At 43.3% G+C, this 10,622-nt stretch overlaps 1 protein-coding gene across 1 annotated transcript; it reads right to left on the reverse strand.

Moving 5' to 3' along the window:
- Nucleotides 1-59: 59 nt before the first annotated feature.
- On the reverse strand, nt 60-4,762 carry LOC122541608 (uncharacterized). Its single transcript, XM_043678481.2, has 2 exons — nt 3,871-4,762; nt 60-2,071 (listed from the first exon to the last, which is right to left on the reverse strand). The coding sequence occupies exon 2, from the start codon at nt 1,710-1,712 to the stop codon at nt 597-599; it is 1,116 nt and encodes a 371-aa protein (XP_043534416.1). The 5' UTR covers nt 1,713-2,071; nt 3,871-4,762; the 3' UTR covers nt 60-596.
- Between the last annotated feature and the right edge of the window lie 5,860 nt (nt 4,763-10,622).

Below are 10,622 nucleotides of genomic sequence, written 5' to 3' on the forward strand. Positions count from 1 at the left end.
CTTTGAAATGGCTTGTGGTCAGATTTACCATCATTTTCTCTCTCCTAATACTATAGTAAAGCTCACAATCAAAGACATTATGCAGACCATCTTTCTCAATCTGTGTATAGTGTTGCTCAGTTTGTGTTAATGCTCTGGATAGAAATACAACGGGTTGTTCTCACTGCCTGGGGATTACCCCAAGTCCTGTTTCACTGACATCACACTACAGGGTGACTCCATTGTTACATCATAATCCCTCAGCACTGGTGATGTCATCACTAGTTGTTTGATGGGAGTGAAAGCTACCTCTTGTTCTCTGTCCCAGTCCCACTAAATATCCTGTGCATTGAGCTTTTGCAGATGTTTACACTAATGACATATGTGGCTGGGCTGGCCCATATGTGTTTGTTAATGTTTCAGGAGGTCCAACAATTGTGTGAAGGCTTTACTACAGAGCTCACACTGACAGCACATCTCCCCTCTGTTCATTTTTGATGGACGGGGATGGCTAAGCAAAAGCCCTGGTACAAAGATCACACGAGAAGAGTTTCTTCCTAGTGTAAATCTTATGGTTTCATTTGAAGATAGATGTCGCAAAATCTTTATGGTAAACCTCACACTGGAAGGGTTATTCCGGGGTGGGTCCTCTGATGGAGCAGGAGGCTTGATGACCTTGAGAATGACTTGTTGCATACATTGCACATGAATGGTTTCTCACCTGTATGTGTGCGTTGGTGTGTCCGGAGCGCTGATGACTGTGAGAATGATTTGTGACACACATTACACTTGAATGGTTTCTCCCCAGTGTGAATGCGATGGTGGATGCGGAGGATCGATGACTGCGAGAAAGATTTGTCACACACCTCACACCTGAATGGTTTCTCCCCGATGTGAATCCTTTGATGCAGCAGAAGTTTTGATGATCCTGAGAATGATTTGTCACATACCTTGCATGTGAAGGGTTTCTCCCCTGTGTGAATCTTCTGGTGGAGCAGGAGGTTTGATGAGCTTGAGAACGATTTGTTGCATACCTCACACGTGAATGGCTTCTCCCCTGTGTGAATGCGTTGATGAACACGGAGACTCGACGTCTGTGAGAATGATTTGTCACACACCTCACACGTGAACGGCTTCTCCCCTGTGTGAACGCGTTGGTGTACATGAAGGCTTGATAATTGTGAGAATGACTTGTCACAGACACCACATGCAAATGGCTTCTCCCCTGTGTGAATGCGTTGGTGAACGCGGAGGCTTGATGACTGTGAGAAAGATTTGTCACACACCTCACATGCAAATGGTCTCTCCCCTGTGTGAATGCGTTGGTGTATGCAGAGATGCACTGGATTCAAGAATGACTTCATACACACGTTGCATGTGAATGGTTTCTCCCCTGTGTGAATACGTTGGTGTAAACGGAGGTTAGCTGACATTGAGAATGATTTGTCACACACTTCGCATGTAAATGGTTTCACCCCTGTGTGAATACGTTGATGTACACGGAGGTTTGATGGCTGTGAGAATGCTCTGTCACACACCTCGCACACATACGGCTTCTCCCCAGTGTGAATACGTCGGTGATTTACGAGTGTTGATGACTGTGCGAAAGCTCGGTTGCACACCTCACATTTGAATGGCTTCTCCCCCGTATGAATGCGTTGGTGATTCATAAGTCTTGATGACTTTGCAAAAGCTCGGTTGCAGACCTCACACTTGAACAGTTTCTCTTCCATTAAGTTGTCCTTGCATTTACAACAATTGCAAAATATGTTCAGAACCTCTGGAAGTCTCCTCAGATGCCTCACACTGCAAAACACTTGGGAGCCACTTGCAGTTTTTCTCAGTCTCAACTACAGCTGAACCTTACGAAAGGCTGGCTCTGATGGAAGGCTCCACACCACTGACCAGTTTCAGATCTGATGATATGTCAAACCTCCCCGGCCTGACTGATTTCACTGCCGAATCTTCTCGGGGTTGAGCAATGCTGTAAAGGGACTGGATGTCTTTGTGCAGTTGTTCCTTGGGTGATGGTCAGGATCTATCTGCAGTGTCCATTTTCTCTGAATTCTCTGATATGTACAGTGCAATTCTTCTGTAAAACACGAAAACGAAACATAATTGCCTCCAAATTCTTCTTTGTTTTGTTAAACTCCAACTCCTTGCTCCTTATTGTTTATACTTTCAGAGGATGTGGCCGGCAAGGACAGCAATTATTGCCTTTTCATAATTGCCCATGAGGACTTTTTTTGAACCACTACAGTTCATCTGCTGTAGACTGATCCCCAGTGACAGAACAGCAATATAGTGCTAAGTCAGGATGATGCATGATCTGGAAGGGAACATGCAGTGGGTGTTGTTCCCAAGTATCTATTGTACTTATCCTTCCAATGGTACAGGTTGTGGGTTTGGAAAATGCAGTTCGAGGAGAATTGGTGAGTTGTAGTTATGCCGTGGTGGGAAGTCTGAAAAAGGGTCTTGGAGATTTTCAGGGAGACTGTGACTTGAGAAGGAGGGAATTGGAATTTGGTCCATTAGGTGGGCGGTTGGGTTAGGTTGAGGGGGGAGTGTACGAAGAGAGTGAGAGCCAGGCCATGTGGGAAAGGGAGAAAAATCAGGCAATGAACAATTAGGGATAGCAGGGAATGGTTGGGCTAGGTAGTGAGAGATTAGTTTAGATTCCCTACTATGTGGAAACAGGACCTTTGGCCCAACATGTCCACACTGACCCTCTGAAGAGTAACCCATCCAAACCCATTTCCCTCTGACTAATGCACCTAACACTATGGTCAATTTGGAATGGCCAATTCACCTGACCTGCACATCTTTGGACTGTGGGAGGAAACCTGAGCACCCGGAGGAAACCCACACAGACACGTGGAGAATGTGCAAACTCCACACAGACAGTTGCCCAAGGCTGGAATCAAACCTGGGTCCCTGGCGCTGTGAGGCAGCAGTGCTAACCATTGAATCATAGTGCCACCCCCGAAACTCAGGCTGGGGCCAAGGGGATGGGAGTTGGACCAGAATTGAGAAGATAATCAGGCCAGGAAATTACATTCAGGTCAGGGTTGAGGGGAATGGGTAAGGACGATAATTGTGCTTAGGGTAGGGGTGTATCAGGCCAAAGATGATGTTGAGTGAAACGGAGTTAAAGTGGTCTCCTGATGAGGGGTGAGAGGGGGCTAGAGAGGAACAGTTGAAAGCAACAAAGCAAGAGGGACTGAGAGTTAGGCCTGGAGCTGAGAATCAGGTCCAGGGTGAGAGGGACGATGGATTGTATAGGTGAAAGAGGGTGTGTGAGTGAGATGGTGATGAGCACGTATCAGTGATGTGGTGGCGAAGACGTGATCGTGTGGGTCGTGTTTGGGGGAATGGATCAGCACAGGCATGAGAGCGATTCAAGCTGAGGGTGTTGTGAACTCTTCTTTCTTTGTACCTTGGTCCTTGAACAGCTCTTTCTGAATTTGATCACTTGGCATCACAGAGCTCCTGATTGGTCAATTGCTTGGAAGCACCAATTGGTTAATCAGGGAATCCTGGATTACTGTCCAGGTTTCTGGAGAAAGTAACTGGGAACCCAGTGTGACTGGTTGGGCAGGAAGGCTATGGAAGTGATTGGATAGCTGGGGTGAGTCATTAACAACTGGGACATCCGGGGAACTGACTAGGGCATGGGGAGGAGGTGACTGAATGGCCTACTTCTGTTCCTTTGTCTTAAGGTTTTATGATCACCAGAGCCTGGGAAAAGGTGGCGTCTTTTCCTCAATTAATTCACCAATTAACTGTCGACAGGATAATAACCAATTCCCAGCACACACATACACAACACAACAAAAGGAAATCAGTAAGAATCCTCAGACACTCTGCACTTCCCAGATAATTACAACTCACCTTCCCATATTCAGGATTGATCCATCAATAAAGCAGCCTGGAAATCTGAGGGAAATGCTTCCAATAAACACACTCAATATCCAACACACAGCTCCAGTCAAACAGTTCAGCACAAAGCACCGAGTAAACAGCTCTCTCAGCTGGATCTTCTCACACAGCACAAGGGACATTTCCACCCCTGACTGCCCACAGGATAGTCAGACTGCCTGAAGATTGGTGTGGATATTATGGGATACAATTTGTCTAAAAGCTGCTCCTTCACTCACCATCTCCTCACCTGGTTTTCAGTCCCTATAGGAAGTGAACCAGCTCTGGAAGAGGAAGCGGAGACAATGTGCAGAGTGGGTGGGCTCTCTGATTGACGTCTCTCACAGTCAATCCAAGTATTTCCTCAGTTTCTCCTTCGATAAGGGTAAAATTTGAGAAGGAAAGCCCTTTATAGTAACCTCAGCCAGTGCAGGAATTGAAATCATGCTGACAGCATTACTCTACATTGCAACTGTCCGAGGTTACCACAAAGGACTGGTCTCGATTTCTCCCCTGGCATGAGGTGTGGTGCCCTTCAGGTTAAACTACGACCAATCATCTCCTTTTGATGAGAAAGTAACCCGACGGTTTGGTAGGACTATGGGGGCTGTACCTTTTATATGTACGACTGTTTGGAAAGCTTGGTTAACAAATTTTTATTGCAAAATTTAGGGGAACCTCTAAGCTCCTCCATAAGTGTCTTCAAAAGGACTGGATATCATGGAATCATCACAGCATCATTAACGGCAAACTGTAGCAAGGGAATTCCTTTATCTCAATGAATTTGTGCATTCTTAACAGTAAATTCAAATTATGGCCCCTCAAGTTCAATGGTATTCATCTAATGCTCCTTGAGATTAGGGATGATAATCTTCAGATTTAAATTGTTTCCCTGCAACTATGCAGGATTTATTTAAATCAATCCCGTGACACAACATTTGAATCTTAATATGATTAGATTTCTTTGTGTTATCCATATTTTCTAAAAAAAATAACCTTTCCACTCTCATGTTTTATTATTATTTTCCCCAAGGCACTGTTCCAGGAGATCTTGTCGAAACATATATAATTGTTTAAAAAGGTGCAATTCCCAATACTGAACTCAGGTTGGGTTTTATGCATTCTATTGAGGTGCTGGTAAATGGTCCTTCACGAGCTGGCACTGGAATTAAAATCGCAAGTTTAATTAATGGTTGGGATTTCCCTGCTACCTGGCATAAATGACATGTCTGGTGAAGTCCTCAGGTAGTCTTGTGGTTCAACGGAAATATTTTAGTACTTTAGCCGGAATTTTCCTAATAGCTAAGTGAATTGGCATTGAAATTTTTTGAGCCATTCATAACATTTTGTTATCATACTCATTTGGGACCACCACCTAATTGACCAATTTGAGTCCTTATTGGCTGATATTTGAGTGTTCTCTGTTTTCTCATTAACATTTTATCTTATAAATAATAATACTCAGTTGTTGGTTTTGATTCAGATTCTGAGTAGGCTGCCTGATATTCTTTGATCAAGATCTGTCTTGTGCATTTCTTTAAAAAAGATGAGTTAAACCTATAAGCCTCATTCTTTTTACTTCATCCTTTGTATCTAAGTTTTCGAAACTTTGTTGGATAACTGAGTTCCCAGTCACTTCCTTTTCTGGACACCTCTTCAAGTCTAATTCTAATTCAAGATTTAGTCATATCACAGTCAGGAAACTATCCCAACATCTGCAGTGAGGCCAATAGTTTGGAATCAGCCAGGTTCTCCAAGATAAAATCAATTCCTTCTACAGGATTTGTTGCACAACTCCAACTACAATGTCTTTATCGCTATTTGCTCTTTAGTATAAGTCTATATAATTGGATCAGTTTGTAACCTCCACATGTATCTTCAGTTAGTACTTGCTTCTTCATTAACCCCTCTGGATGACAAATTGTATCATCAGCCAGCATTAGTAACTGTCTTGCTCCAGTAACTGTCAACATCTTTATTGCTTTAGCTCCTTCAATATAAGAATGAGGAAATACCCCTTCCTGTGAAATAAAATATTCTGTGATTTTCTTTATCACTGTCAATGAAGAATTTTTTGACTACCCAGAGGCACCACTCCCCAGTGTATCCCAAGGGAACACATTTCACCAGTATCAGCACTGCTGTTTTAATACCCATTTCTTTCCTGATACATTTCTTTACAGTGTTCCTACAACTGTACTAGGTTTACCATTTAACTTCCAGCAAGAAGGTTAAGTACATCAAATTTAAAAGGGATCTGAAGGGCAACGTTGAGACACATAGGGTGGCACATATTTGGAATGCACTGCCAGAGAAAGTGATAGATGCAGGTTCAATTACAACATTTAAAAGACATTTACACTGGTACATTATTAGGAAATGTTTAGAGGGGTATGGGCCAAATGCAGGCAAATGGACTGTTTAGTTTGGGAAACTTAGTTACATGGACAAGTTGGACACAGTCTGTTTCTGTGCAGTATGACTTTATGAATCTAAGTCATCCTTTTCATTGCCAACATGTTCATGCTTTCTCCTTTATTATTTTAGTGTCCTTCTATTTGTTCCCTAAAATTGATATCTATCCCGTCCCCAGAATTTCTACTTAGAGTTATAGCGTAGCGACATGAATAGTGCTCACCACTCTCAGGCTGTGGCCATCAAGCCAAAAGTATGTCCTCCCTACCGTAATAAATGAGCAATGGTGGATATGAATTTCAGTGCTAGTGTGATGCTGGGTAATTAGGTAATCTTCCAATAGCTTGGTGGCTCATATGAAACAAACATAAGTTTTTGGTTGTTCACAATAAATAAAACATTGACTACCATTCTCAACTCATCAAAAAAGATGGTTTTCTGGTTAATTTCTCAGGACAATATCTTGACTAATCAATGACAAGTTAAAATTCCTACATTTAAAATTAACAATTTTCCGTCACTGATCATTAACGTGATCATTATCCATAGCACTGTCTGTACCATTCAGAGTTAACCTGCCAACCAGCACTCTCCACTCAAACAGTATGAATGTTGCCTCTCCTTGAATTTGGTATTTCTTGCAAAGTGTCCTGATGAATTCAAGACCTCATCCCATAGACAGATCCGCTTCAGGTGACAGGTATTTGACTAATACCATGGGTGATATTTGTACTCCTGCCTGGGAGGACAGCTATCCTGAGTATGGGGAGAGAGTGGGGGTTTGAGTCTCTGCAGACCTGGGTTCCCTCGACCTATCATATTTCAATGTAATAATGGTGTGATATGTTCACCTTACAGTCTTCAGAGATTCATTTCATGTAATAGGAAAGATCTTGAATCATTTTCAAATGCTTTGTCATTTTGGTTGATTCAGAGTTTAGTATTGTGGTGTTGTCTGTCTGCTGTTTTATCTATCCTCTCTATTGATTTATAACTCACAATAAATTTATCCTTCTTAATCCAAATGCTCTAATTTGTCAGCATAGTGTGACCCAATTCATTGAAATACTCAGGATCCTACAATAAGAGTCCTGTCTCTACTTTATTGATCAGTCTCACTGTGGGTATTGTCACTATCTCCATCAATGGGTTTATAATTTTTAGGAAGCAGAATGTTTCCTTAAGGAAAAAAAAGACCTGTATCTATATAGCAACTTCGACAAATTCACAGTGTCTAAATGTGTTGTTTGTTACAAGTGTTATTTAGGAAATGCAGCATCCCCTTTGTATACAATGAGCTCCTACCAACAGAGACTGAGATTGAGAGTGCTAACTAAGTCATGTATGACAAAGGCATGGAGTTGCTCTCAGAGTCCTCAACATTGACTCTGGACCCCATGAATTTCCTTACGTATGTTAAACGTGCATAAGGAAACCTTCTGCTGATTACCAGGTACCTGATGAATCAGTACCCCTCCACATTGTGTGTCTTGGAGGAAGCATTGAGGATAGCAAGGACATAAAATGTGTTCGAGGTGGAAGATTTCAATGTCCATCACCAAGAGTGGTTTGGCAGCAGACGACTGATTGACCTGGTTGGATCCTGAAGACATTGCTGCTGGACTGGGTCTGCAGTAGGCGGTGGGAGAACTAATAAGGGAAAAACATACTTGACCTCATCTTTACCAATCTGCCAGCTTCAGATCCATCTGTCCATGAGAATATCCTTCATCATGTTGTGTGGCACCATCACCTGTTTGAAATGGGCCAGACTTTGAACAGATCTAGCAACTCAAGACCTGGCATCCATGAGGCACTGTGGGTCATCAACAGAAGCAGAATTAACTCCAGCACAAGCTGCAACCTCATGGGCCACATATACCCCAAGCAGCCATTATGATATAGCCAGAGGATCTACCCTGGTTCAATATAGAGTGCAGGAGGGCAGGCCAGAAAAAGCACCAGGAGTACCTAAAAATAAGGACTTCTGAGGAAGGGTCACTTGACCCGAAACATTAATTCTGGCTTCTCTCCACAGATGCTGCCAGACCTACTGAACTATTCCAGCAATTTCTTTGTTGATACCTCAAAAATAAGGTGGAAACCTGGTGAAACTACCAAACAAGAACACTTGCATGCCAAAAATTAAAAACAGCAAGTTATACACAGAGCCAAGCTCTGCAGTCCCACCACACCCTGTCATGAATGGTGGTGGACAATTGAACAACTGATTGAAGGGGGAGTGTTAGAAACGAAAATCGCCTCTCAATAATCGCTCTAAGACAAATTCAGGAAAACAAAGTTTTATTACAAGTCTGCAGAGTTGGGCACTCCTTCAAGAGAAAGAGAGCCCAGAGGCTTACAAAGTTCTCGTTTAAATACAGTATAAGCTCCTCCCCTCTATAGCTCCAAAGAGCCACGAGGTTCACATTTTAAAAGAAATCATTATTTTAAAGTCTGTAACAAATGTCTTCAGAGTCTCTAGAGTTGTTGTTTTTCTCACCCCGTAGTCTCATTAGTCAAAGACCTATTCTTCTTTGTCTGTCTAGGGTCTTATCAGCAGATGTTTTCTGCATTAATTTGTAACTGATGTCTTCTCGAGTCGTTTCGCTATCCTCAGTCTTATCAGCCAAGGTCTCATTCTTCCCTGTCTGTGTTCATCAATCAATTGCAGCTTGAATTGTTAGACACTATTCTACTTTTAAATATATAAAATGTTAAAATGTTCTAAAGGAAACACAAGCTTTGTCTTTTCTGTGGTTTCTAAAGGAAACACAAGCTTTGTCTTTTCTGTGGTTCAGGCACATCTTAAAGTTCAAACCAAAATCACTTCTCACAATTCCACCCTTTTCTTTCTTTAAGATGTGCCTGACCAAGATAAACCCCCCTTTTCAAGGGCCCGGGAAATCCTATGTCTTTCGCAGTAACATCACTTTAAGTTCCCGCGTCCCATGTTGTGGAACCACCACTGCCTGGAGTCGGGAAATATTTTTCTGAATTAAAAACTGAATACAGGGAGTTAGGCAGGGTAATACGAGAAGAAGAATCATGCCTCCCCCAACCACCAGCAACGCCGTGCGCCACCAGCTACCACCTAGGAGACCATCCCACCATCCGATGCCACTAAGAGGACGCCAAGATTGTACTGGCACATGGGCCAATCTCCTGATTTCATCGGAAATTTTCAGAACCGCTTTACCATTATCGTCAATTTCTAGACAGCAGTTTGTCAGGTTAAATTTCCCGCACACACCCCCCACATACAGGAGTAAACTGATCAATATCCCCACCAATACAGTCCAAGTAGAGTTCATTATTACTGTCTTTTCAGTTTTACCGACAACGGCTTGTCCCCTTGCTCGCATGTCCAGGTGCTTTCTTCTTCAGGCGGAACAGGCCCCTTTATCCTTGATGCGTGGACCCACCCTTTTTCTTTCGTCCGAACAGCTGCTTCAGTTGTTAACAGAACCAGGAACGGTCCTTCCCACCGCGGCTGGAGCTTTTCGGCCTTCCAGGTCTTAACAAGTATCCAATCTCCGGGCTCCACCTTATGCAGGAGGAAGTCGAGCGGCGGAGTCTGAGCCAGGAGACCTTTCCTTCGGAGTTCTGCAAAAGAACGGGATAAGGCCAGTAAATAGGTTCGGATAAATACATCCCCCCCTTGTAGAGTGGGACATCCATCAACCTTACTCCAATACGGTAATCCGAAGAGCATTTCATAGGGGGAAACCCCGACATCTCGGCGAGGTGCCGTACGTATCCTCATTAGGGCAATGGGCAGACACTTTGGCCAGGGTAACTTAGTTTCTAGCATCAGCTTAGTCAATTGGGTCTTGAGCGTGCCATTCATTCTCTCAACTCGACCCGAACTCTGAGGATGCCAGGGTGTGTGGAATTTCCATTGGATGCCCAGGGCATTACAGATCAAATGGTGTAGCTTAGAAATAAAATGTGTCCCGCAATCGGAGTCAATAGATTCCATTATGCCATATCTCGGGATTATGTTCTCTAACAACAGTCGGGCCACGGTTGGTGCATCGTCTTTGGCAGTTGGGAAAGCCTCTACCCAGTGAGTGAAATGGTCTACTATTACTAGCAGATATTTCCATCTCTGTACTGGGGGTAATTCCGTAAAGTCAACTTGGATCCTCTGAAATGGCCTAATCGCTAGGGGCTGACCACCAGCTGGCATAGAACGCATGGTTTTCTGATTAATACGCCGGCCTGATATTCGTTCTGGCGTGATACGGCGGTGCCCCTTACTGACTTGATGGCCCAGATATCTTACTTCTCGCTCCACAAACTGGAGT

Source organism: Chiloscyllium plagiosum, unplaced genomic scaffold, assembly GCF_037043375.1.
Source record: "Chiloscyllium plagiosum isolate Xiang-an unplaced genomic scaffold, Cpla_swu_hap1 HiC_scaffold_35, whole genome shotgun sequence".
NCBI lineage: Eukaryota > Metazoa > Chordata > Chondrichthyes > Orectolobiformes > Hemiscylliidae > Chiloscyllium > Chiloscyllium plagiosum.